Genomic DNA, 26,813 nt, shown 5'->3' on the forward strand with positions numbered 1-26,813 from the left:
CTTTTAAGGTACAGAGTGGAGTGGTTTTACTGTGCTCAGAGCTGTGCGGCCATCACTGTATTACAGAACGTTCCCACCGCCCCGAAGCGAAACCCCACACCCACGCGCTGTCACTCTATTCTGCCTCTTCCCCAGACCCCGTCGACCGCTAATCTACTTTCTGTTCCCATGGATTTGCCTATCCTGGAGGTCCGTATAAACAGAATCACACACACATGACGTTGTGGGTCTGACCTGCATGTTGCATGTTTTCAAGTTTCCTCCGTGTTGTCGCACACGTCCTGCTGCACCCCTTTCCGTGGCTGAACGGCATCCCACTGGCATGGGTCCACCACCATTTGTCGACCTGTCCGTCAGCTGATGCACATGTGTGTACAGACTTTTGTGCGGATATATGCTTCCAATTTTCTTGGATATACACCTGGGAGAGGAAGTGCCAGCTCATAGGTTTAACGTCTTGAGGAAATGCCGAATTGTTTTCCCAAGTGGCTCCACCGTTTTACAACCGCCTGGCAAATACAAGTTATAATCTCCACATCCTCACCGACCCTTGTTATTACCGGTTTTACTTTAGCCATCCTACTGGGGGATGAAGTGGTTATTAAAACCTAATTTGCATTTTGCTAATAACTAATGAAGTTGGGCATCTTTTCATGTGCTTATTAGCTATTTGTATGTCTTTTTTTGAGCAATGGCCATTAAAATTCTTTGCCCATTTAATTGGGCTGCCTTTTTGAGTTGTAAGAGCTCTTTATACATTCCAGAAGCAAGTCCCATAGAAGATGGATAATTTGCAAGTATCTTCTCCCTTTCTGCAGGTTTTTAAACTTTTCTTGAAGGTGTCCTTTGAAGCAAAAGTTTTTTAATTTTATGGGGTCCACTTTATCTAGTTTTTGCTGTTTGTGTCTCTGGTGTCCTCAGAAACCATTGCCTGATCGAAGTCATGAAAATTTAGGTTTTCTTGTAAGAGTTTTATAAGAGTTTTGGCTCTTACATTTTGGTCTATGATCTGTTTCAATGTTTGTATATGGTGCGAGGTAGGGGTCCAGCTTCATTCTTCCCTATGTGGATATTCAGTTGTCCCAACACACATTTGGTAGAAAGACCATTCTTTCCCCATTAAATGGTCTTGGCAACCTGCGCATACATTTTTGTTGTCAATTGTCCTCCAAAGAGATTGCACTTCCCCCCAGAGGAGCTGAGTGCCCGCATCTGATTGGCTGCCGACGGTTAGGAAGACCCTGATGAATGGACGCTCATCAGGGACCATCAGTAGGGTTGAGCAGTGGGCTTGAGAGAGAGAGTGGCATGAGAGCGTGGGCTGAAGGAACTGGAAATCTTTGTCTCAGAAAAGGCAAAAATGTGGGGGAATATCAACTCAGACAGGGTAGGCCCAAGTTTAAAGCCCTGCTCTGCCCCTCACTGTGGTGGCCTTGGTCGGTCACCCAAACCTCGGGGTCTCAGTTACAAAGGAGAGGCGGCTTGGCCTCGTGGGGTTGCAGTGGGGGTAAGTGCACATAAACACCCCAGCCACGACAGGCCCTCAAGGACAGTAGCTACTGTGACGTTTCAGTACGCAGTGTACGTGGCTGAGACTGTGCGATCACCGGGCAGCGTCACAGAGGGACGGTGCTGGAGGCTTTTGGTGAGTGTGAGATTTCCAGTGATGACCGATCATGTGTAGAAACCTGGATGCGCTACGTGTCACTGTCACCCAGAGCACGGTCGTACTTGGAGTCTGCTGTGACATGTCACGGGAAGGAGAGGATGTGACAGCGAGACAGATCCGAGTGACAGGGAGGCAGGCTGCGCCAGGCAAACTTGGGCGTGCCCACTAGGGGCTTCTCAGGAGTTCAGAGGTCAGGGCAGGTGTCTCTGTACCGTCCCCTCCTCCCCAGACTTTGTCCTGTTCCCTGAGAGCAAGGAGGAAAGGAGGGGGCTTTTGTCACGGAAAGGGGATTTTTTTTTTTTTTTAAAGATTTTATTTATTTATTTGACAGAGAGAGACAGCCAGCGAGAGAGGGAACACAAGCAGGGGGAGTGGGAGAGGAAGAAGCAGGCTCCTAGTGGAGGAGCCTGATGCAGGGCTCGATCCCAGAACGCCAGGATCACGCCCTGAGCCGAAGGCAGACACTTAACGACTGCGCCACCCGGGCACCCCGGAAAGGGGATTTTGATCAGAGTGCAGAAGCTACGGTACAGTAAGGAGCTGCGGTGAGAGCACCTCTGGTGTCGCCCAGGCGGGGGGAGCACCTGCTGGAAATGAGGGCAGGGCAGGGAGGGCGGAACTCGGACTGGGTTCTCCTCTCAGCTTTAGTCTTCGGAGTGCAGCCACTGTGCATCGAAACCTAAATTCCTTCCTCGTCTCTGTCCCCTGGGGGAGCGGACATAGGTGGACAGGCCACATCTCGGGAAGCGTCGAGCGCAGGCAGGCAGAGTGGCCCATGTGGGAGGCAGGCGGGCGCAGGGGCTGCAGGGAGGACACCCCTGCGTGCTCAGGGAGCAGCTGTCCCAGAACTTGGGGGCCTGCTCTGCACGAAATAAAGCCAAGGGTTAAGAGCAGAGGTGGGGTGATAGCTGCTTTTATTCAAATGCCATCAGGGGCAGAGGGACAGGAAATCGGGTGGATGTGGGGACAAGAAGGCACAAGGACTGAAACTGCGCAGAAGAGAGCTGACTCTCAGGCCAGAGTCCGGAGGGGGAGAGACGCTCCCTGTACCGTAGGAAGTGGACCGACTGAATCTTCAGCGCGCAGGGGACCCTTCCTGGCCCTGACCCAAGGTGCCTGATGCACACGCCGTGAGGCGCTGGCAGGACTGTTAGTGTGCTTATGGGAAACGACAACTCTGAGCTCAAGAAGGTACAAGGATGAAAACCATGATGAAAGCCGCAGAGTGACGCGAGGTGCGTGCTGGGGGAGAATAAATACCCGAGGGGCCGACAGACCAAACAGACCATCCGCAAGGCAATGAGATCTGAGGTTGACGGGGTCATCCTGACCAAGCCGCCACCGAGGCCAGCATTGCCGCCTGTCCCGGGATTGAGGAGCAGAGGCTGGAGGGCGTGTGGCGTCTCAGCAGCACAGCGGCCCGAGGACAGCGGGGGCCGGAGCACCCACTGCCAGCGGGAGGAGGGAGAGGGCGCCTGGCCCTGGCTTGGGCGTGTGCAGGGAGAAGGGAGGCGGAGGGAAGTCGCGCTTGCAGCACGTGTCATGCTGGGGTGACCACTGGAGGGCAGCAGCAGACACGAGAGCACCAGCCTTCCCAGCCAAAGGGCAGGCCCCCGCTTCACGCCCTACTGGTGGGAGACGGGGGGATTCTTAGCCACACAGCCAGACTCTGGGGCGAGGCTCCCATTAGCTGGACACCCTACCTGTGGCCAGGTGGGCAAGCTCTTCCCAGCTGGGGGAGGGGAGGGACTCCCGGAGCTCAGCCCCATCCTGCGCCCTCGGGGTCTGCAGCAAGGAGTGGCGAGTGTGGAGACAAGCAGCGAGCAGGGTAGGAGGGCCTCGGGGAGCCCACTGCCTCTGTCACTGCCGCAGAAGTTTCTTGTTGAGGAGGAAGATGAGAAGGTTGACGTTGACCTTGGCCTTGTTGAAGAGTTTCATTACCGCTACACCTTCGTACTGGAGCTGCAGGAGGTCCTGGGGAGAGGGCAGGGGCAGGCAGGGGTGAGGCGGCGGGTGGCGCCCAGCCAGTCTCCAGAACGCTCTCACCCTGGAGCCTCACGCACTCATCCAGTGGCACTGGCCACCGAGACCCCACTTCACAGAGGAGGACGCCAAAACCAAGAGAGGACAGCGACTTAACCAAACGTCAACTCAAGCACAAGGAGGGCTTGAAATCTGTTTTCTTGTCCAAAAGGCCGAAGAGCAGAACCAAAAAATTGGGGTTTAAAATCACTACTTCCCGGGTTGCCTGGGTGGCTCAGTTGGTTAAGTGTCTGCCTTGGGCTCAGGTCATGATCTCTGGGCCCTGGGCTCAAGCCCCGCGGCGGGTTCACTGCTCGGTAGGGAGCCTGCATCTCCCTCTCCCTCTGCCCCCTCTCCCCCTCACCCCGCTGATGCATGTACATGCGCTCTCTCTCTCCTCTCAAATAAATAAAATCTTAAAAAAAAAAAACACCGCTTCCTGAACGCTGGCCTGTTACAGGCCAGCTTCCTCTGTGTCAGCCTCAGAGCCTGTAAAATTGGGGGACCGCCGTGGGGGGGAGCGTGCGCAGTCAAGGGCACGGGCTGGGGCTTCGAGTGCTGGTCCGGCTCTGACATCACCAGCCCTCGGCGCAGCCTGCTGCTTGGCACTGGGGTCTGTCAGGGCCTGGGGACGGAGGGGCTTGGGCTGGGAGACCCTCGCCCTTCTGTTCAGGAACAGAGAATACCGACTAGGTGGGGAGTGGAGCTGGTGTCCCCTGAGGCCTAGGGAAAGGACGAGGGCCTACCGTGCTCGGGTCAGCACCCGGGCCCCATTGGCGGCTTGCGGGCCCACGGAAGGCCCCTCACCTGGTAGTGAAGCTGAAACCGCTCCATGTCCACACCCAGGAACTTGGCGTTTACTTCGAACTTTCCTGCCTCGTCTCCAGGGGTGATGTCAAAGATCACGTTTCTGAAGCTGTCAGGGACAGGATTTGAAATGGGGACTCCGTGCCTCCTTCCAGGACCCAGCCCTGTTCCTCCACTTCCTGAGGCTCGGCCAGACAGCACTGTGGGTCACTGAGCCCAGAATTACCCTCGGCGTGCCCGCGGCCATGGCGGCCTGTCTTGCCTGCTCACCACGCCGCGTATCTGCCATCTACCCGCCCTTATCAGCTGTCCACTCCTCCAGGAGGCGTCCCAGTGTCCCCTGCCGTGGGCTGTCTCAGACTGTGCTGGGCCATGTGCACTGGCCTCAGCTTTCTGCCTGGAGGCATCCCGTCTCCCCAGCATCCCCACGGCCCCTCGTCCCTCTGGCACAGCAGGGGCATGACACATACTGAGAGGTGGGAAGATGGTCAATCTCCACCAGGACACCCTTCTCCAGGAGCTGGGCGGCCGTGTAACGGAGCGACGGCTGCTTCTTCCCTTTCCCAGAATTCCTGCTTCAGAAAGGCCGCAGAGAATTCGTCTAAGACATCTTCAACACCAAACACACTAAGCCTCCGTGTCTACAGGAAGGGAATCAGAGCCCGAGGACCCTCCCTCGTGGAGGACAAGGGCTGCACCTGAGCCTGAGGCTCCGTGAGAGGCTGAAGGCCACGCTCAGACAGGGGCCGTGCTGTCCTGGGACGGATCCCTTTCAAAGCTGGTGGAGTGGGGCAAAGGTCCCATGGGTGGGGCTGAGAGGTCCCAGGGAGCCTTGGGAGTACGTGCACCTACCTGGAGCGGGGGTCCAGGTGGCCCAGGCAGGTCCGGATGTACTGGCTGTAGTAGTCGTCCTGCTCCTGGTAGAAGGCCATCTTGGCGTCCAGGCCCTGGAGTGTGGCCCGCAGCTTGCCCAGCTCTGCCTTCCGCCGCTGCCGCTGCCTACGCTGGTTGCGGATGTCCTGGGGTCAGGGGACCAAGGCAGGGGTGAGCTGGCCCCTCTGACAGGAGAGCCTCAGGCCCTGAGCAAGCCCGCGCACGCCCGGGGAGCGTCTTCAGGAAAAGCAGGAAGAGGCCGATTTCACAGCTGCTTCTCCTGGGAGGAGGACAAGCTCAAGGACTCCATCTCCAACCCTCAAGGGACAGTGTCGGGGCCTGGCCTGCACTGAGGAGTAACTGTCTCAAGGCTCCTTGCTCTTTAGGAAGAGTGTTGCAAGAACAGGCCCCTGCCTGAGACCTTCCCTCCAGAAAGGACCCTGTGGAGGCCTGTTGGCTTCTCCCTGCTGGTGACAATTTTGGGTGGACAATTGCCAGGGAGAGGCCTGCCTTCGAGGTCCCTGTGCGCCCACCCCTGCCCCGCCCTGACACACCCGCCCCCAGCCTGCCGTGCACCCCCCACACCTGTCTGTGTACCCACACCCACGCGGGCCCCCTGAGTCCCGCCTCCACACCCCACTGCGCTGGCACACCTGCACACGCCCCCACCTGCCTGCCTGTGCACCCATGCCCACCCCCAGAGCCACGCCCCCACCCCCCACACTCCTGCGCGCATGCCCACGGACGCCAGCCCCGGGTCGCTACCTTGGCCAGTCCGTCCACCAGCGCCTGGTAGCCGTCGCGGGCACTGACCAGCCCCAGGCCCTCCAGCCGGCGCAGGTTCCGCAGGACTCGCCGTCGCTTGTCTGCCAGTGGCAGGAGGGCGTGCGCGGTCAGTGAGCGGTGCCGGCGCAGGGGCTCCGGGGTCTGGCTCTCACAGGCCTGGCGCTGGCACGTCAGCCGCTTATGGGCCACTTCCTGGGGGAACAGAAGAGCTGGCGAGATGGAGCAGGCTCTGCCATTCTGCTCCGCCTCCACCCCGTCCCCGGGGCGGACCCCAGCTTCGGGGGGTGGGGGTGGGGGCAGGCGAAGCGGGTGCCTTGGGGAAGAACAGCATCACAGACACAGAGGGGCCTGTGGGTCAGCACAGGGGGACCTGGTCGGAAGCCACAGCACAAAACCTTGTGGTCGCACGATGGCAGCCACCTGCCAGGGTATCGGGGGGAGCTCCTCTCCTTTGTCCTGTGTCTAGGGACAAGCCTCTACCTGCCGGCTGTCCTCACCTTTTCCCTGGGAAGCCCTGGTGGCTTAGTCCTTCCCGCTGCTGGCCCAACGGGACCTCCACCCACTCACTACTTTCTCCTGCCTCCAGGCCTCCCGGACTGCTCCCCAGCCGGTGCCAGCCCTCCAGCGCTCTCCACGGCAGCTGCACAGACTGCTGCTCGGCCGCCCGCAGTGCCCAGCACGGTTGTCCCGGGCTGGGTCCCTGCAGAGCTCACGCTTGTTGCGGGGGCGGGGGGGCAGGGTGCGGAGGACAGGAATGCAGGTGGAGCCCCAGGGCTGTTTCCGGTAAGCACAGCTGTCTGCTTGTGGTGGGCTGTGGGTGGGGCCAGGGGAAGGAACGGGCAATGCTGGTAAGCTGGGGGGATGCATACACTGGACTGGTGAGCAACCTGGCCACGCACCTGCTCTCTGGATACGGGGAGGGACAGTATCTCCTCCAGGGAGTCTCCAGGCTGGAACTGCATGATGTCGGCCAGCATCTGCTTGGTGCTGCAGGAGGAGGGGAGGGACAGGGAAGGGTCTGGATTATGGGGCTGGCCAGTAGCTGAAAGGGAGTGGACCCTGCCCTGCGTCATGGCTGCCAGGGACGCTTGGGAGGTCTGGAGAGTGAGCAAGGAAGGAGACGCCAAGGCGGGCTGAGGGATCTCAGTGTACACACACCGTGTTGCCTCACCCCTGCCCTCCACCGACAGTCCCACAGGCTGTCGTCGGAGTCCTTGGGCTGAAGGACGCGCTTCCTCCTCTGGGAGACCTTCCCCAGCTCCGACATCCCTTCTGCTGACGGCCACCTTCCTCCTGGTGGCTCTGGCTGTGTTCTCACCTGGCCCCACCCTGCTAGAAGGCCTTCAGTGGCAAGACAAAGCTGACCACCCGGCTCACTGGTTTACTGGGTAAATGCGTGAGGGGAGGGGACTGCCCTAATGGCGTGGGATAGAGGTGGCAACTTGGCTCCTCTTCTGCCCAGATGGCTGGCCAGGCCTGCTGGGTGCCCCCCTTACTCTCCTAGAATGGGGGATGGGAAGCTCCAGGCCCCTCTCCTGACCATCACTTCCAGCAGGCCACTTACCCCACGTGTCTCTTGACCACAAAACAGGGAAACCATCCCCAACCTCGCAGTTGTCGCTCAGGTCAAATGGTAACACGTGAAAAGGCATTTGGTGAACAGCGCGCCAACACGCCAGCACCAGGTGCTACCAATGTCCCAAGTCTCCCCCAGCCATTAGCCGAAGCACAGAGCAAAGGCCAAGGGGGACACAGAGGCCCGGCGAGGGCAGTGCCAGTGAGGCCGCAGGGAGAGCTGCCCGAAGGACAGGAAGACGGTGGAGGGGCCGAGTCACCGGCCGAGGCTGCCTCACCCACCTCAGAAGCAGGCTCTGGGCACTGATGTCCCCGGCGTCTGTCTCCAGCCCTTCGAACTTGTTGGCGAGCGTCAAGGACACCTCCAGCTTGCTCAGGTCTGGGCTCCCAGCTGCAGCCACGCCCTCTCCTGAGATGGGGCGCAGGATGAGACCAGCATGCACCGCCGTGCCCGGACAGCCATGCTAGCTGCCTGCTCCGCGCACCCCCGTGCCAGGAGAGGCGGTCCACACTGCCCACGGCGCCCCAGTCCTCGGCCCTCAGCACCGAAGGGAGGGCTGTTGCCCAGAGCTCAGCCTCCGCCCAACACCCTCAGCCCAGGGGCGTGGAGCGCTCGGCTCCCAATCTGTCACCACCCCCACCCTGACCTTCCGCCCCTGGGCCGCTCCTCTCGTTTGGAAGCTCCCGGCAGAGAAACCCTTAGTGACTCAGAACAGACCCGCATCCATCCACATCTCTCTCATGCGATTTGATCGGCCATTCACACGATGGCACTGGGTCCCCCTACTGTCTGTCCCCTTTCCTCCCATCAGTCCATGTGCACGTGTCCCTCTTAGGACCCGGGGAAGAGAGGACAGGCGCGTGCAGACTGGCTTCCTAGCACACGTCCCCCCCCTTGACAAGACTCCAGATAGGACGCACTCGCCCGCCTGCCATCTTCTCTGCAGGCCCCCCGGCCCCCCGGCCCAGCACCGCACGCACCGATGAGGTCGGGGACGGTGGGCAGCTCCCCGAGGTCCTCCAGGAGCTCGTGCAGGGGGTCACCGTGGTCGGGGGCGACCCAGTCCTGGTGCTCCAGCAGCAGCTGCGGGTCAGAGCACAGCGGCGGATGCAGGTCCGAGCGGGGCCTTCCTCCAAGTGCCAGCCCCCCATCCCAGCATCCCCCAGCGGCACCCCTCACCCTGTGCGTGTTGACCAGCTCCTCGACGGTGATGTACACCACGGGCTTGGCCACAGCCACCATGTCCGAGTACTCGTCCATCGCAAAGCGTTCTTCTGGCTCCGGGACCTGGCAGGCTCGGCACACGAACCTCCTATCTCCAGAGGAAGGGTGTGGGAGGGGCGGGGCGGGCAGCACCCCCACATGTTCTGCTCCCGACAGACCCCCCCCCCGCCCCTCCAGGGTCCCCTCCAGCCCACCGGGCAGTCCTTCCAACAATCCACCCTCCGGCTCGGTAACTACGCCCTTCACCTCCGTGCAGCGCTTCCCCCAAGGACTCCAGAGAGGGAGGCGGGGCACGACAGAAGGTAAGAGGAGGAGGGGACAGGAGGGACAGGGTGCCGGGACCCAGACCTGAACTTGAGGTGTGTCTCCTCCAGGTAGTCATTCAAGACCCGCAGGTGCCGGCTCTCCCCAGAGAAGGCCTTGCCCGCGGCAGCATGCTGCAGGACCTGAGCCACAGCCCCGAGCGCGTGGCGCTGGGAGGTGGCCAGGGCGCCACCCGCTGCCACGGCCACAATGTCGAAGGCGTCGGGGGCCACAATGGCTGGGTTCAGGAAGCGGTAGTACAGGAGGTTCCCGACCACCTGAGGGTAGAGAACACCATCCCAGAAGCGCCCTGGGGTCCGCGTTGGCACCCCGCCCTGCTCCCCAACTCCCGCGGCTGGAAGGGACCACGTGGGCCAACCCCGTCATCTCACAAAAAGCACCCGCTCAAGGCCACACCGCACAACATGAGTGGGAGCCAGGACGGGAACCCAGATCTCCTGACAAGTGCAGGGCTGTCCGCCCTGTTCGCTCATGGCCCAGCTGCCTTTGCACCTGCCAGCAGAAGGCCTGCTGGTGAGCCGGCGCGGGGACGATCGTCCCACTAGGCATTTCACAGAATAGGGTTTTCTATCCTTTTCTCTCAGTCCGGGGGTTCACAGGCACCAGGACGACAAAGGAGAGCTCTGGAGTCTGGGGAGGGCAGACGGCACTTGCCTTGTAGACCTCGTTCTCCGAGGCATCAGGGAACTTCTCTGCCAGAGCGGTCTTCAGAACCTTGGCCACATACCGCATCCCGTACCTGGGGAAAAAGCGTGCGTGCACTGTGGTCCCGCCATCCCCCCCAGAGCTCAGCGCACGCGAGCGCTGCCCGCTGACTTGCCTGGGCGTGGCGCACTGGCCTCCCACTATCCACAGCCAGCTCCCTGCCGCCCTTCGGGTCAGCACCCGGGGCCAGGCCCTGCCACCCGCTAAACTGGCGTGCAACCTTCAGCCTGGTTTGAGGGCCTCGGCTTTGCCTCTCTCCAGTGTCCCCTGGGGACACCCCGGTGCCCAGGATTCGGCCTGCCTTCCCCCACAAAGGCACCTTCAGCGTGTCCCCTGGGCATGTCCCAGGACGGCCTGGGAGGCTCTGAGGAGGCCAACCTTGTCTGTCATCACAGAGCACATGGGAGGGGCGGGGCGGGGCTGGAGGCAGGACCCGAGGAGAACCAGAGATCCGAGTAGGAGGTCCAGTCCCGCCTCTACCGCAAACCAGATGGCGGCTTACGTGATGCCCTCCCCTGCGGGTCAGCCCCCCATTCTGGAAATCGGAGGCAGGGGATCTTGCCCTCTCTCTAGCTCAGGATTTTTGTGAGAATCTAGTGAGATGATGTCTGTGGAACTAGCGCTGAATGGTACCGTGATAGCCAGATGTGCTAGACTTTATTATCGCGGTTCCTACTGTGGACGTGCCACCTACAAATGCCATCTCCTTCCCCCTCCTAGGGCTCAGCGACTCAAGGTTACGGCTGCCGGGGGCCCGGCTGGGGCGGGGCTGACGCACGTACGGAATCTGGTCCACAGAGGACATGATGGCCACGACGAACTTGTCGGTCATGGCGAGGAGGCTGCGGAGCGAGATGTCCAGTCGTCTCTGGACCTCGGGGTGGCTCAAGGCCTGCTCTGGGGTGACATCGTAGGGGAGGTGGCTGTGGACAGAGAGTCAAGGTATCAGCCAGGGCCCCTCCCATGGCCTCCCCTCCCCGAAGCCCCAGACCCTGAACTCTTCACCTAACAACAGGACCCCGCCACACACACGTATACGCGCGCACACACTAGGGCAGCCCCGCATGCTCAAGGGGACCAGGCCAGAACATAAGAAAGGACTCAGAGGGAACGGAGCAACATGGGTGGACAGTGAAGAAAGGGCTGCAGGGCCCAGGGCGAGTGGGTGAGTGTGGGACAGATGGACAAGCCGCAGTCCGTAGAGGACTCCTCAGGGGAACAGGAGGCCACAGCTGTCCTGTGTCTTTGGCCGTTGGGGCGATCGGGAAGACGAGGTATAAGCCCATTGCCACGGGAGAAGCCACCAGCAGTGGCTGCTCCTCGGAGGCCCCGCTTCCTGAGCAACGCCCCGTCTACAGGGCCAACCCAGCTCTCGCTGCCCTATTGGTCTATTCATCTGGAAATCTGAGTATTCGGCTATCCCCTATCAATAAGGAGTCCATAACCCAACTCCGGGCCAATCGGACGCATCACCTGCAAGCAGGACACAGCAATTAAACACACAGCGCAATCATCTGTGTTCGTCCTGTGTCAAGCACACTAGGTCCGTGTTAATACCAGAGGGGTCGAAAAGCCTACTTCATTTCATCCGATAGGGCCGCTGGATCTGAACGGTCAGCGTGCTCGCCGGTGCGCTGCGGGGAGGGGGCGGCGAGCAAGCCCATCCAAGGGCGCTCTCCCTCCGCCGCTCTCACCTGCGCTGTCCCGTCTGGGCCTCGCTCTGGTTGACCCAGCTCTTGTAGAGGTGAACGGGGTCTGTGCGGATGCTCAGCGTCTTGTCCTCCAGCACATCCTGGATGACTCTGCCCAGGATCTCCCGCAGGGCGCTCTGGCCCCGCCCATTCCGGTAGAATCTCACCACCAGCCTCACCACCGTGGGGCTGCCGGTCACCATGTCCTGGGGCCGCTCCACCTTTGACCTATGGTTCAAGAGGTCACGGAAGCTGCTCTGCCTCCGTGTAGGACAAAGAGCTGCTTTTCCTTCTTGAGATCTTGGCCTCGAAGCCTGCTCTGGGATGGCTCCTCTGCAGGCAGGTCCCCGACCTCAGGCTGTGCTAACCCTCCGCACTGTCCTCCCATGGAGGCTGAGATAAGAGGTCTCCGACTCCCTCCACCCTCCGCGAGGAGCCCATGCAGCCATCTCGGCCTGCTCCCTTCCCCTTCCTCCGCAGGCGGGGAGCCCACCTGATCTCCTCCTGGAGCGCGGTCTTGAACAGCTGGAGCAGCAGGTAGGCCTCGCGGCGGGTGGAGGCGTAGTTGTACAGGCTGAAGATGACGGACTCCACGAACCTGGTGGTCTTGCTCTGTGGCGTGTGGAAGACCAGCCTGGCCAGGTAGGTCGGTTGAGTCTGCAAGCAACGGGGACGGGAACGGCTTACGAGGCCCCTCGAGGACTAGCGATCGAATAAAGAAAGACTCTCCTGCCAGAAGCCTCCTCGGAGGATGAACAGGAGGGGGCAGTCCGCCTGTCTGGGGTCAAGGCATTAGGGTTGGGGAAAGGACACCGTACAGGGAGAGAAAGGCCTGGGGGGGGGGGGGGGTCCTCTGCGCACCTGCAGCAGGTAGAAGAGGTGTTGGTAAGCTTCGAGCTTCTGCCTTTTCTCTTTGCTCAGTGACTTCAGTCCCTTCTGCTTGTCCAGAACCATCATGCCCGCCAGCTGCTCCTTGTTCTTCTTGGTCAGCTTCTTGAAGTGGGAGACCACTTCCTGCAGGCGGGGGGAAGGCCAGCGCTGGTCAGAGCTATGGTCAGAATCGGCGCGGCTTTCTGCTGTGTGAGGCCTTCACGGCGTGAGCGAGAGATGAACAGTTCTAGGGTGTGCAGGGCCCCCCACCCCAGCCACCCGACACTCCGTCGGGCTCCTCCACTCTCACAGGGGCAGTCCCCACAGAGAACTGGGCTGCCGGGCCCTGACGTCGTGGCCGTCTTCTGAGCCGGAGCTGTCCCTCCTCCCCATCGCTGCATGTCTGCCTGCTCATTCGCCGTCTGGGGAGCCTTTGTATCTACCCCTACGCTGGCCCGGCAAGGGGCACACTCTGACTCTCCCTGCTCCCCAAGATTACACGGGCAGCCGGTACCCACCACGAGGAAGCAGCAGAGGCTGCTTCACATTTCACATCCAGGCTTCTGTCGCCTGTCACCTGTCCCCACCGATCTCCGAAGGGCAGGGGACCGCTGGAGCAAGGACCTGATCCAGATGGTACGGTCCGGGCAGGTGGACAACATTCTGAGCAGCCGGCAGACGGTCAGCCCCACCTCCCCAGGAGTGGCCGGACGTGGCAGCAGCGCGCGGCCCCTCACCTGCAGGGTGATCCGGTTCTTTACCAGCAGGCCAATCTTGATGTCCATGAGGTTGAGGTCCTGCTGCAGCTGCTGATTGGACCGGATCTTCCGGACCACCTCTTCTTGGAGCTTCAGCAGCTCGGCCTCAGCCAGGAAGTCCTCCTGGCTTTGATTCAAGAGGTGGGCAAATCTGCATACCACGCTGAGAGGAGGATGGGGTGCATGGACTGGCGGGAAGGGAAGAAGCGTCAGGACTAGCCGTGCACTCCCAGAGGCTTCCTCGCCAGCTCCCTGCCTGTTATCAGCCCTTGGTCCCCAACCTGCTTGAGGCCAACAGGCCCCCAACACCCAGCCCTTTTCTAACTGGTTCTGCTTGTGGCCAGGGGGGCAGCAAGCTGCCTCAAGCCAGTCCTATCCCTAGCTCCCCAGGTGATATACAGGTATGATGGAAGAGGGGTCCTTCCCTTGCTCACCCCCAACTGGGGCCCATGGCAGGGACCGCCTGCCGCCAGGTCAGAGCCCTAGCTCCCTCTGATGAACCCCCTACTCCAATTTGCTGCTCAGATTGGCTCAGTGCCCGCAGTCAGAGAAGGACCAGTGGCACCCCTGTGGGCAGGACAGGCACAGAGCGGTAAAGGACATGTGGCCAGTGCCGTGCATCCTACTTGAAGCCCAGGAGTGTCACCTCAGGCCTGGAAGGGAAAGGGCCCACATCTCCCAGAACCCAAGGACTGGAGGTCAACTTAGAAATGGACCCTGGGTCCACCTCACAAAGACGAGGACCTCCAAGGCTGGGCTTCTGTCTTTAAGAACAGGACAAGAGCGGCCCAAAAGGACTTGAGTGAGGCTTTAGATGCGCACCCCACTGAGGGGACCAAGGGGCAGGACAAGGGCGCGCCGTCCGGTGCTGGCACTCAGGTCCCAGCCCCGTACAAGGCTTCACGCACAGGTTCCACAGAGGGCCAGAGCTGGGGGAGCTCCAGGCCACATGAGAAGGCAAAGTGCGAGGAGGCGGGGTCTCTAGGGGGAGAAGACCCTTCCCTTGTTTGCTCTGGTGGCAGCAAGAGGGAGATAATTGTAGCCTGGGACAGCAAGCACCTCCTGAGAGGAGCCTTCCCTGCGACCAGGCTGTTTCTGGGGCGGCGGGGGCTTTGGCTACGGCCCCTACTCGATGACACAATCTTGTTCCCTGCTGTGTGGCCCCGGGAGGGATATCTAGGGGAGTTCCTGTCTCTCCCTCCAGACTGGGAGATCCCCAAAGGCAGAGCACATGTCCTCACTCCCACATGCGCCCTGGGTCCGGAGACACGCTCAACGTTGGGGCATCAGCGGTCGCTGAGGAAGGGGCTCAAGGATAGACAAATTCTCCAAAGCCCAATTTGTAAGCCATGGGGTGACATGACTTCTGCCCCACTGACTCTCAAAAGCCACGCACTCGCACAGACAGAGGGGGCAGCACGGGCAGTTTACCCACGGCGAAGAGAGGGGACCAGGCCGCGTACCTAACATCCTGTAGTCATCCCGGGCCTTCCGGGCGCGGAAAAACGCCTGAATCTTCACAACGGACTCAACCTGCCACGAACGCAGGTGGGGAAAGGCTTGCTGGCTGCCCTCGCCTGGGTCTCCTGGGTGAAGGCTGGGCATGGGGACAGGGCAGCAGGGTACACTCACATTCTTCTGGAAGTATCCCAGACGTCTCCGGTATCGCCTCCGAGCTGCCCACATCCGGGCCCAGGCCTGGATCTGAGGATACATGCCGCCTCAGAGCTGCGGGCTTGGGCACCAGGCCTCGGAGCCAGGCCAGGACCTGGGCCGGTCCAGCCGTCTCCAGAGGTGGCGAGGTGAGAGGACAGAGGGCCCTTCAGGAGACAGGAACCCCCCTCCCCAGCGGTGGCAGCTACCTTGATTACAGCATCTGAGTTTGCTCTGAAATACCGCAGCCGCTCCAGGTACGCCTTCCGCAGCCTGTAACCCCGCCAGTGAGCCTGTGCGTCAGGACAGGAAAGGGGGCAGACCCGCTGGTCCCCGCTGGCCCGAGAGGCTGTCCAGGGCCGTGGGAAGTCGGGGGAGGCCAGAGGGGGAGGCGGAGGGGAAACCAGCCCTGTTCTCAGAGAACGTCTACCCTCACGGGGAGACCAGACATCCGCACCAGTCAAGCACACCCTCCCTGGTCCCAGCACGCACGCGTGCACACACAAACACACACGCATGCGATCAACCCCACACACCCAGGCTAGCCAGCCCCTCCCCACGGAAACCCAACTGTAAGACGCAAGCTGTGAAAACATTACCGACGTCTACGCCAACCTCACCCCACACACTGTGCCCCCCCAGACGCACTCACACGCAGCCTGGGGAGGCACACAGGGCACGGACGGGAGGCGTGTGCAGGCGCAAAGCTACGCAGCCCACCTCTGCCAATGCCACGTGGGCCGCAGGCCACGGAGGCTCCCCTAGCTCACACCCGTTTGCCAAGCCAGCACTGCACTCCTGCCTCCACTGGCCTGCCCTCCCCGGCCCTGGCTGGTCTGCCGTGAGGGGCTGGCATGACCGCCTCCTCTGTAAACCACACGCTCTCTGGTCTCTAAAACATAAACCCGGCAGCTCCCTTCCCCTTAGGGCCTCTCCCCTCTCACAGCTAGCTTGTGCAAGATCAGTTTTCCTTAAGAACCACCTGGACTAGGTCTCTCAGCCCCAGAGTTTCCAGAAATTCTCAACCACCTGACCCTACACAACTCTCCCGTGGTTCCTTCCAGTGACTCCAGCCGCTTCAGACAGGATACTTCCTTCTAAACATGCGTGGTGAGGCTCTGGCCCCAACCCTTGTTTATGCCTGATACCCTGACCCCTGAAACCTCTCCTGTCTTTCAGGGCCCCCGTGACACCTCTCCTGGGCACTCAGGCCCTGAACAATCCTCCAGCACGGACACTGACGCGGGCTGGTGTTTTCAGAGCATCCCCTTTCGACCAACTGTCCTCCCAGCCCTTCCTAAAGCCAGCTCTGTGGGCAGGTTCCACCCCCATGGCAGACCCCGCCGCTCTGTTAGGACAGGATGTGAAAGAGGCAGCGTGCCCCGGGATGGCGACTGTGCACCCTAGAGCCTGGAGGCCAGGAAGCCCCCTGCCCCCACCCGAGCCTTTCCTCAGCACTGCTTCCTCTCCTCCAGGTGCGGCTGTCCCTCTGGATAGCTGCTGTGGTGAAGAGCAGAGGGGCCCCCTCTCGGCTCCTCCCCCGCCTGCCTACCCACGGCTCCCCCTTAGAGAAGGTGCCTGCCAGTCTGGACTGGTCAGAAGTCAGGACCTGACCTTCAGGCTCAGCCAGGCTCAGAGCTTCCGGGAGCCCCATTTCTGACTCTTACTTCCCTACAGCTGGAGGACAGGTGGCCTGAGGCTCTGGGTCACCGCTCCTTTCCCTGTCTCCTAGGACCCAGGCCAGAGCCTGCACAGCTCCAGTGTTGCTGGCACACGTGCCCTCCGACCCCGTCCCCTCTCCTGTCACTGTGGCTTTTTAGGTCTTTAGTTTGTGTGTGAAATTCCAGTCCAGGCTCAGGAGGGAGGAATCCCCATGATCAGACCACTAAATGCGAATTGCTAAGGTTCTGTACTGAGTTCTGGGATCAGTGCCCTGCAATTTAACACATTCTAATGGCTGCCACCCACAGAGGGCTCACTGCACTCAGGGCCCATGTACTTTCCCGCTGAGCCCGCACGATCCACACACGAAGGGGGGGCTGTCGTTCCCCACGAATAAGAAATGGTGTTGTAGCGGGCTTAGGAGAGGTGCCCAAGGTCGTATGACCCAGAAGTGGGAGGGCCAGGAGGCAAACTCCAGCCTCTGATTCTAAAGCCTGATGTGTGCTGGTTCATACTCATGGGCCACGTGCCCGCCCCACCTGTGCACTGTCCTCCCACCCCCGGGCTCTGGGGGCTGCCTTTGCGTCCCCGCCATCACAGCATCCAACATCAGCTGTGCTCCAGGTCCTGCCAGGGGACCTGTGGTCACTCATCTGTCCCATCCGTCTCTGCCCTTGCCCCAGCCCAGGGGGCACCCTTGCAGCCCGGGCATGCAGATGTTTAGTCAATAAAGGACCCTCACACTGCACACAGCTCCGTGCAACCCGCAGGTCACATCTACCTGGGGAGGCCTCTGTTTGCTCAACTCCCATCTTCACTGGCTTGTAAAGCTGGCGGGCCCGAGCCCATCTTCCCAGTTAGTCATGGGTCCTGCCCCTCGACCACACTGGACTAGCCACAGGGCTAGCTGGAGAGAAGACAGGAGCTCTTCCCCTCGGAGCTGGTCCACCCTTTCCTGTTTACCCACCTCAGGAGGTCCTCATGTCTGGACCCCTACGGCTTACTAAATCTCACTCCCACCTCCCCGCAGGGAGGCGACAAAGCCGCTCTTGCCCTGGGGACGGTGATGGTGACGACAGTGAGCGCCTGCCAGCCAGGCACTGTTTGGATGCCCTCACGACACCCCTACACAGAGATGCTACGACGTTCCCATGCCCATCCCGCAGGTGGGGAAACCGGCCGAGAGTAAGCGCCTGTCGGGGTCGCACGGCTACCTGTGGCCGGGATTCAAATCCGGGCACTCCAGGCTCTAGATGGCACGCTTGAACCCCTCTACTCAGCAAAAGCAAGTAAGAAGAACACCCTGAAGCCCAGCTATGCCCGGCCCTGACGGCTTCGAAGGCCAGAGCCCGCCACCTGGATCTTGATGACCGCTGGCAGCCAGGTCCTCAGAAAGTGCGAGCGCTCCGCAAACTTCTGCCGGACCAGGAAGCCGCGCAGGCGGGCCTGGAGCTGGATGATAAAGCCAACATTGGCCTTCCAGAGCTGCTGGCGGTCGTGGGCAGCGGTGACCTTGGTGACGGCTGACTGCGGGTGGGAGAGAGAACCTGTGGCACCTAGTGGGTGGGAGCCCCCTCCTCGAGCCCCTCCCCCGCAGGGGCTCTGCCGACCTGGATCTCCTCCCGAGTCAGGTGGGATGTATTCAGGCGGCAGCCGGAAGGCTGCTCCCAGGTCCCCTGGAAGGTCTGCAGGTGAAAGTAGTAGGCGGAGCCGTCCTTCATGTTGTGTCGGACCCAGAGCGCAGTATCTCCTAAGCAGAAGCCAAGTAAGGAGAGGACACTGGGAGGAGGCACAGGACACGGGAGGTGGCTGGGGCGGGCGGAGACGAGGAGGGTGAGGCTGGGGCCTTACCTGGCTGCTGCTTCTTTGCCATGGCACCTTCCAGGACCCGCTGGTAGCTGTCAGCACAGTTGGGAACCACCCCTCGGAGGGCCACGGTGGGGTTCCTCAACACCCGCTCTGTCTGGGCTGCCTTGCCCTCCTTGATGGCCTGATTGATGGCGGCCACACCGAGAGCCACTGACAGGGGCGTTGGGAGCCAGGGGTTGGTCCTTACCCCTTCCCCAAGTCCCTCCCATGGGCCCTGTCCTATCCACGGGGGAGGGATTCAAATAAGGGGGACACAATCCCCCCATCTGATGGAAGGGACAGAGAACATCTGAGCATGGATGCAGACACAGATGAGAACAGCAGCATGCAGCTGTGCCTGGAGGAAAGGCAGGAGTCAGGGAAGGCTTCCTGAGGGAGGCAGCATGGGGCCAGCTGGGGATGGGTCAAAGGACAGCCCCAAGTCTCTTTACAGAAACTCAAAGGCAGAATGCGGGCAGAGAACCTCAAGACAGTTTCTTCAAAACAGAATAAAATCTAAGAAGTGTGACACCTGCCTTCATGTCAGACAGAGAGACAGACAGACGGACAGAGGGACAGCAGACACTACCAGCACCCACCACAGACACCAGTGTCTGTCTGCACCGATCCTGCCAACTTGTCCTCAGAGCCGGTCCTTCCCTGCCCCCCATGACCTGAGCTGACAGCGGGACCCCAAACTCCAGCTACTAGCACAGGACGGGATGGACCTTTGGCCACCACCTGATTTCACGGGCTCACACTTCGGGGGCGAGTACCCGTGGAAGGCGTGGACAGAGGCACGGGTGGATTGTGGGCTCTCAGCCCCTAAGACTTTCCTGCTGGGCTGTGGCTAGGAGACCTAGCGTCCAGGCCAAGCGGCGAGGCCCTGCTCTGTTTCTGGTCCGCCTCCCCACAGAGGTTGAAAGGGAGAGGGGGTGAGTGGGGAGCCCACATCCCCTCCCCCCCCAGCCCTCCCCTGCCTCCTGCGGGGACCCCAGGCCCATGTACTTCTCTGCGCGGCGTCTGTGTCCTGGTTGGCTCTAACCACGCCCTGGCGGATCTCTTCCAGCCACAGCACTGCTCCGGGGTCCCCCGTCGCCTAGAAGTTGAGATGGGGATTATGAGAGCCCGGGACAGCCGCCCCAGGCCCCCGGCTCAGCTGTACGAGGACCAAAGTACAGACAGGCAGCAGGAGCCCCAGGGAGAGCCATGCCCTTGCCTTCCGCCTGCCGCGTGCAGGCATGGCCTTGCGCTCCCTGGGCTCCTTCCCGGCCTGCTTTCAGGCTGGCCAAGCCTCGGCTCAGCGGGGCTGCAGCGCTCAGAGAGCACTCAGAAGCCCTCAACATCCTCCACCCTCCCAGCAGCTCACTTTCCTGCCCCCGGGGCCCAGCCACAGCCAGGAAAAGCCCACATCAGAGGCTCCCCCTTCCTGCCCCTGCTCCCCACTCCCCTGCGCCTCCATGCACACCTTCTCAGTCCGACCCTGACCCCGAACTCCATCCTGTCCTGTCCATTCCCGCTCCAAGCCTTTCTACTGCCCCTGTGCTCACATGTAACCCAGACTCACTCACCACAGGTCAGGCTGGGTCCCTCCGCCCCCGTGCCTCACCCAACCCCAACCCCAGACTCTGGTCCCTCCCAACGCTCCTCGTTAGCAGAGGGAAACATCTAAACAGACATTTGCATGAGCACTACGTTCCAGGCAGCGTTCTAAAGCATTTTCCAGGGGCGCCTGGGTGGCTCAGTCTGTGAGCGTCTGCCTTCAGCTCAGGTCCTGATCCCAGGGTCCTGGGATCGAGCCCCGCCTCGGGCTCTGCTCAGTGGGGAGCCTGCTTCTCCCTCTGCCCCCGCTCATGCTCTTCCTCTCAAATAAATAAATAAATACAATCTTTAAAACAAATAAAAATAAAAGTAGAGCACTTTCTTCGGAACCCCATTTGCCATGCACACAATCAGCGCCTGGCAGGGAAGCGCCCACTCCACGTTAGCTAGTACTGTCCTCATGCTGCTCGCCGACAGCCCTGACCCGGAGAGGAGCTCGTTATCACCGAACGCTTGCAGGAGAGCGACGGTGTGAGACACGCGCAGGGCCGGCGCCAGGATGCAAACCCAGGCAGTCCAGCCCAGCTGACCCAGCCCTTGACCGTGCGCTGCTGCGTGCTCAGGGCGCCACCACTCAAAACCCCGCCACACGCCCCAACGCGGGCCGGAGGGCCAGGGCACGTAGTATTTACAGATGAACAAGCAGAGCTCAGAGACACTAGGGATTTGCTGGAGGTCATGTGGTCACTACACGCCAGAGCAGGAAGTCCAGCCTGGTTCTCTGGCCCCGGGCCTGCGTTCTTGCCACACACAAGGCCCCATCATTCTCTACATGCTGGTGACTGGAGCTCAGTGCGGGGCCTGGCCCGACGGCCCCTTCCCCCATGGCCCCTCCTGCCCTCCACCCCCAGAAGGGACTGTGTCATCAGCCCTGGCTCTCCTGGGGTGCACCCTGGGCACAGCTCCACCCACAGGGGTTGCTCTTCCTGCTCTGGTGACCAACCCAGCCCACTCAGACCTCACCTGGGCCTTCTGCCTCTTGGCCGCCACGAGGAGGAAATGGTACCGAGGGGCGACAGGAAGGCTGATGTCGTCCAGGCCAGCCGAGGGAAGCAGGAGGGCAGACAGGGTCTTCTCAGGGCTGCCCTGGTCCAGAGCCTCGTTGATGAGGCTGACCGCGAGGACCTCTGGGAAAGAGAGATCTAGGTGGGCAGAGGGCCTGGACCGACGGTAAAGGACGGGCAGTGCACGCGGAGCTGTCTCCGTCTGCCCTGGACTCCACTCACGGTCGGTCTCTTCCTGGACCTGGGCGTTGACCCGGTGCACGGTGGTCTGCAGGTCGTTCCAGCTCAAGACGGCCCCGTCCAGTGCACGTCGCAGCTCGGCCAGGGCATCAAAGTAACTGGCAGTGGGGGAGGGGCGGGCGAGGAGCAGGGGCGTCGTCAGCCGGCAGTCGGCACACTTCCGAACGCTGCGCGGCCTCCCGCTCATCACATTCCTCCGGTTCTCTTCTCACCTTGCGGGTTGTTCTTTCAGAGCCCGTTCTGGCTGCTCCCTGACTTCTACACGCCCGAGCCTCCCCCGCTCAGGCGCCACACGCCTGTCCTGACCTCCTGGCTCGAGATGCCGTATCCTAACGACTTCCCAGAGGACACCCGCAGCCCACTTGTGAGCGCCAGCTGCCCCCTCGCACCTCCCCGTGAATGCCTGATGAGCACCCCAAACCCGACCTGAGCTCCTGACCCCCCGTCCAGCCTGTGTCTCCCAGTCCTGCCTGCTTCAGCCAACATTCACTCCACCCTCTGAGGACAAAGATCTCTGTGCCACATCGGACCACACTGTCTCCCACAGCCCATATCCACAGACAACCAGATCCCATCAGATCCGCTTTGGGAACAGACCCAAAACCAGACTCCCCCTCGCCACCTCCACGGCCACCGCCCTCAGCCAAGCGTGCCTCACACCTGGCCCGGAGGCTGCCTCTTGTCCCATCCAACCCAGGAGCCCGTCCTCAGCGCAGCAGGCACGGTGAGCCTGCCAAACGTAGCTCGGATCACCCCCTCCACGCCGAACCCCCGTGGCTTCCTTCTCGCTCAGAGGGAAAGCCAAGGCCACAGCGTGGTCTGCTCTGCCCTGCCGCCACTCTCCTCATTCTATCCTGCCACGCCGGCTTCCTGGTGCTACCCGGACTCGCAGAGCACACGTCCAGCTCTGGGTCTGGGCCCCGCACGCCCCCCCACAATCACAGAGGCCCTGAGGTCTCTCTCAAAGCCCCCTTGTCAACGGGGCCTTCCGAAACCCGCAGCATAACCCCACCGTTCACCCCCTTGGCCCAGAGTGGTTTGGGCCGTGGCGTCCTCCCTTCTAGTCCTGGCACGTTGGTTTCTGCCTGTCCCCCTCCACTGGCATGTCGGTTGGATGAGAGCAGGAATTTGGTTTTGTTCACTGCTGTTTCCCAGTACCCAGGGCAGGTCTGGCACTGGGGATACTCTAACCTCTGCTAGGAAGCACGGAACACGTACGAAGGGGGGAAGACTGAGCCCCACTCTCAGGACGAGTCAGGGGCTGAGGAGCTGCGAAGAGACCGAGGGGCCGGGCCCAGGAGCAGGGCAGCGCTGAAGGCGGGTCTCCACACAGAACAGAGTCATGCCTCCACCCCCTCCCTCTGGACACAGGGTTAAACCTTTCTCACCGCTGAGCGTTCTCTCCTTCCACCTCAGCCAGGCCCGTGGCGGGGTTCATCAGACTGCGCCAGAAGCCACCAACATCCCCGGCCTCCAGGGCCTGGTCGATCAGGACCACGGCTGATAGCATCTCCACTGCCACAAACAGCTCCTCGTGGCCGAGCTCCTACAAGGGCGGAGCGCCGATTCCCACGGGGCTGGTGAAGGGCTTGAGGCCACCGCTATCCTGCCCTCAAGCGCCCCTGCATTCCAGTCCCTAATCCAAGCCCCGGTGGCCTCATTCACTCACTGACCCACCATGCCCGATGCCTGAGAGCGCTCCCGCGTGCTCAGAGGGGAGTGCCTCACACATTATCACTAGTCTTCATAACAGGCCAGGGAGGGAGGGGCCGTTAAGAGCGCCCTTCCCCCGAGGAGCCCACAGTCATGGACGTTAAACCCAGCCCCCCAGTTCCAGGGCTCACGCTCAGCCCATGAGCGCCACGGGCTCCTTGCTGGTTCCTAGCACGCACCGGGAAGTGCGCCAGGCCCCGGGGGACCGTGAGGAGGACAAAGCGGCCCCTCCATGCCACACCAGACGCCTCGGAGGCCCAGGTCTCTCCTTCCAAACCCCAGCGTGTGCTGCTCCCCGTGTCTGGAGCACCGCCCGGTCCTCCAGACGGAAGCCCGGGAGAATCCCAGCACACGCCAGGCTCATAGTGAACGCATGCGGGGACTCGTTTCATCCCAATCATCCCACGTGCTAAGTATGCTACTGCTCCCACTTCACACACGAACTGAGAGGCACACAAGTAACTCACTTGCCCAGGGTCACACCACAAGGAGGCACAGAGCCCGAAGTTACCGCGTGCTCCGGCGTCCGTGGCCGGGGCGCTGTGCTTTACCTCCCAGCACGCGGCAACCCTGCACACAGCCACCAACGTGGAGACCGCGCCCTTCCTCAGGGCCACGACCAGGGTCCTGATCTAAAAATCCTGCTGTGGGACTGATTCTCCATGGGGCTCCCCTCTTCCAGGAAGGCTTCCCAGACTTACTCCCAGCTCTGCTTCCTCCATTTCCTAGTCTAGAATCCTCCGCCCCTGACATCATCCACTTCTCCCTCCCCGTGACAGTCTAGACCCTTGGGTGTATTCCAGCTCCCACAGGGACTGGGAAGTCCGTGCAGGAAGCCACCCCACTGTGGGAGGAGCCGTCTGGACACGCAGGGTCGGGGGCGGTTTGCACACAGAGCCGTGAGCAGCACAGGCTTCCGTGCATTTGCATTCACTCCCAGCGCAGCGGGCTACAGCCGTGTCAGGAGCCGTGTCTGCCTCTGCATCTCACTCTCCTGTCTCTAAAATGGGAATCGTACTTACCCGATTGGGTTCTTGCAAGGATTAAATGAGCGTGTAGAGCACCCTCTGCTCAAGAGTGCCAGCACCTAGGATCAGCTCAGGGCGGCAAGGAACGTGGCCCACCTCCCTCCCCGAACCCGCTGAGGGTACTCTGCACGGGGGTATGGTCTGGGCCTCACCCCTCCCCGCTGCTGCTGGAGCGCTGTCAGCTCCTGCTGGTACACAGCCGGGGCGCGGGGGTACACCGGAGGCAGCTGGGCTTCGGGGCACATCAGCTCCTTCACGGTAGCAGCTGCCCCTCCCCTCTGGATGGCTCTGTTGATCCTGCCCACAGCCTCGAGCACTGCAGGGAAGGAGGGAGAGGGCTGCGCAGGCTGGCCACCCAGGGCCCATCCCACTCTCCAGGCTAACTGGCTTCTGCTGGGGTCTCTGAGACGAAACGGCTTGGCAGCCGCTCTTCAAAGTTGCTCTGCCTTGGGGGCGCCTGGGTGGCACGGTCACCTGAGTGTCTGACTCTTGGTTTCAGCTCAGGTCAGGATCTCAGGGTCCGGAGATGGAGCCCTGGGTCTGTGCTCAGCAGGGAGTCTACCTGGGATTGTCGCCCTCTGCCCCTCCCCCCACCATGCACACGTGCACTCACACGCTGTCTCTCAAATAAATAAATCTTAAAAAACAAACAAACAAACAAAAAAAACCACGCAAGTGTCCTGCCTACGTTTCTAAGTGTTTGGGAGCCAGAGGTGCTGGGTCGCTTCCGGAAGAAGCAATCTGTCAGGCCCAGAGAAGGAGCAGCATGGCCGGTAACGGAGCCACCACTTCGGCGGAGAGGAGGCGCTGGGGTGGCAGGGACAAGACTGGCAGGAGGCTAAGGAGCGTGGCTGAGAAGAGGTCAGTCAAGGTGCTCCAGGGGCCAAATCTTACCAAAAGCACAGAGGAACAAGCAACCAGCCCCAAAGTGGAGCCATTTGGGCCACAAAGGGCAGGAGTAAGCTTAACGGGGACGTGGGGCATCAGTGGGGTCTCCAACGCCAGGGCTTGGAAAATACCAGGCAGATCTGGGCCCTGGTGTCAAGGAGGTGGACTATGGGGAGAAATGAGGATATGAAGACCAGCCACTCCATGCCAGCTCCACCTTCCGTCCCCCAGAGCTCCAGCCCTTGGGGGAGCACAGAAGCGATAAAGGCCACACTGGAGGACACCGTCGCCCATCCTCCACGGGTGACAGCGTGCAGAAACCCAGATATCAGAGGCCCGGCGGTGGGGCAGGCCGGGCGGCTGGGGAAGAGCAGCCCGTTTGGGCAGCTGGAACAGGTGGACGAGAAGGGAGGGGAGAACTGCAGGTCTCATCTGCCTGGCTGAGCGGATGGGACCGAAGTCTAGGCTGAAGCATGGAGGAGCCCAGGAAGGCCTGCGACGGTCAACAAAGATGTGAACGGCAGGCCTGTACACCGGCAACGGGAGAGCCGAGCGATCGCAAGCGGCCAGGCCAGCGGCCAGCACACGTGGCTTTAACAGGCCTGGTGGCCACGGGCTACAACTCAGGCCCCCACGCTCAGCTTCATCTCGCTCCTGCTGCGGGTGGGCTGACCCCCGGGAGGGACATGGTCACCAACCCACTCCTCCAATAGAGAATTGTATTTGTACACCGTGGTTTTAAGGGGAACCTTAAACTTTAAGTGGGATCACGCGTTTCCCTCTCATCTGGGAAATCGCTACATTGGAGAAGCCAGCACGTTCAAAGTGTCCACACGCAGGGGAAGTACCCTACAGACAGCCGCCTGCCAGGACCCAGCCAGCCCCACAGGACCATCACGACCCCCATGGCCTTCATGAATCTAGCTGTCCTGTGCCTCCAGGCAGCCTGGGCGGGGCACAGAGGGGGAGAGGCCGCTGCCGGCTCCACGGAAGCCAGCCAGGGTCAGAGGCGCAGCGTCAGCCCCGCCAGGCCTCGGCCTGCAGGTGACTTACTGGCGTGTTCCAGATCACCCTTCACATTGGCTGCAGCCACACCGGCCTGGACCTCCTCCTTTTCCAGAAGATCCAGCAGGCCCAGCTCCTGGGGAGGGGAAGGAATAAAGCTGAGGGGAGCCCTGGGCTGTGAACGCCCACAGGAGCTGCCAGCACGGGCTCCCAGCATCCCCCGACTACCCTGTGTCGAACCTCTGCCTCCTTCTTACCCAGCACGCACTGACATAACTACCCAGACAACACGGACGGCGCGTCCGGGAAATGCCAGCAGCCGTGAAGACAAGACTGCTGAGCAGATGCCCCGCTTCGGCAACAGGGGAGCTGTCGGGCTGCCCCTGGGTACCCCCACCCCCGCCAGGCTAGGCCGTTAGGCCTTGGGGTGATGTAATCATCTACACATGTAGTTGGCACTGCCTGAATACCAGCAGGTGACAGAGGTGATGCCCAAGGAAGAGGCGGGCATGTAGTGGGGCCTGACCTGTGCTTTCTGTTCTCTGTCTGAGCTCAGCTGTTCCAAGTACCAGTCAGCAAAGTCTCTCCTGACCCCTCGCAGGGCCAGCGCAGGGTCCAGAAGGGCCTCCAGCAAAGCGTCAGGGCTCTTTCTTTCTAGCGCATCATCAACAGCTTCTAGAGCCCCATGGACTGCAAAAGACCAAGACTCACGGTGGACAACACGTGAAAGCCCAGCCCTATTCTTCTCACCGGCCCAGAGCTCCTCGACCCTGCTCCAGCCCCAAACCCGCAGTGGGATCTTCGCAGCCTTCCCACCACACCACCCCAGACACTGAGGACGTCCTGCCCCAAACAGGCGGATGCC

At 61.4% G+C, this 26,813-nt stretch overlaps 1 protein-coding gene across 4 annotated transcripts in view; it reads right to left on the bottom strand.

Annotated features, from left to right (window-relative positions):
• Positions 1 to 988: 988 nt before the first annotated feature.
• The window catches only part of IQGAP3 (IQ motif containing GTPase activating protein 3), a 36,322-nt gene continuing 10,497 nt past the window's right edge, over positions 989 to 26,813 (bottom strand). For 2 of the 4 annotated variants that reach the window (XM_045784089.2, XM_045784091.2), the window contains 29 exons: positions 26,475 to 26,638; positions 25,997 to 26,084; positions 24,208 to 24,371; positions 22,703 to 22,860; positions 21,297 to 21,412; positions 21,034 to 21,197; positions 19,477 to 19,567; positions 18,472 to 18,639; positions 18,231 to 18,370; positions 17,977 to 18,147; positions 15,168 to 15,251; positions 14,938 to 15,009; positions 14,769 to 14,838; positions 13,285 to 13,493; positions 12,539 to 12,691; positions 12,171 to 12,334; positions 11,681 to 11,905; positions 10,769 to 10,909; positions 9,936 to 10,020; positions 9,306 to 9,538; positions 8,913 to 9,045; positions 8,714 to 8,816; positions 8,015 to 8,141; positions 7,057 to 7,144; positions 6,137 to 6,349; positions 5,351 to 5,517; positions 4,969 to 5,073; positions 4,499 to 4,607; positions 989 to 3,643 (listed from right to left, as the gene is read on the bottom strand). In XM_045784089.2, coding sequence (XP_045640045.2) covers positions 3,530 to 3,643; positions 4,499 to 4,607; positions 4,969 to 5,073; positions 5,351 to 5,517; positions 6,137 to 6,349; positions 7,057 to 7,144; positions 8,015 to 8,141; positions 8,714 to 8,816; positions 8,913 to 9,045; positions 9,306 to 9,538; positions 9,936 to 10,020; positions 10,769 to 10,909; positions 11,681 to 11,905; positions 12,171 to 12,334; positions 12,539 to 12,691; positions 13,285 to 13,493; positions 14,769 to 14,838; positions 14,938 to 15,009; positions 15,168 to 15,251; positions 17,977 to 18,147; positions 18,231 to 18,370; positions 18,472 to 18,639; positions 19,477 to 19,567; positions 21,034 to 21,197; positions 21,297 to 21,412; positions 22,703 to 22,860; positions 24,208 to 24,371; positions 25,997 to 26,084; positions 26,475 to 26,638 — 4,019 coding nt within the window. In that variant the 3' untranslated portion in view covers positions 989 to 3,529. The remainder of the gene's footprint in view (positions 3,644 to 4,498; positions 4,608 to 4,968; positions 5,074 to 5,350; positions 5,518 to 6,136; positions 6,350 to 7,056; positions 7,145 to 8,014; positions 8,142 to 8,713; positions 8,817 to 8,912; positions 9,046 to 9,305; positions 9,539 to 9,935; positions 10,021 to 10,768; positions 10,910 to 11,680; positions 11,906 to 12,170; positions 12,335 to 12,538; positions 12,692 to 13,284; positions 13,494 to 14,768; positions 14,839 to 14,937; positions 15,010 to 15,167; positions 15,252 to 17,976; positions 18,148 to 18,230; positions 18,371 to 18,471; positions 18,640 to 19,476; positions 19,568 to 21,033; positions 21,198 to 21,296; positions 21,413 to 22,702; positions 22,861 to 24,207; positions 24,372 to 25,996; positions 26,085 to 26,474; positions 26,639 to 26,813) is intronic. The other 2 variants (XM_045784090.2, XM_087855207.1) reach the window with 2 other exon arrangements.

The sequence above is a fragment of the Ursus americanus genome, chromosome 2 (assembly GCF_024610735.1).
Source record: "Ursus americanus isolate L20-20 chromosome 2, mUrsAme1.1.p, whole genome shotgun sequence".
Classification (NCBI taxonomy): Eukaryota; Metazoa; Chordata; class Mammalia; order Carnivora; family Ursidae; genus Ursus; species Ursus americanus.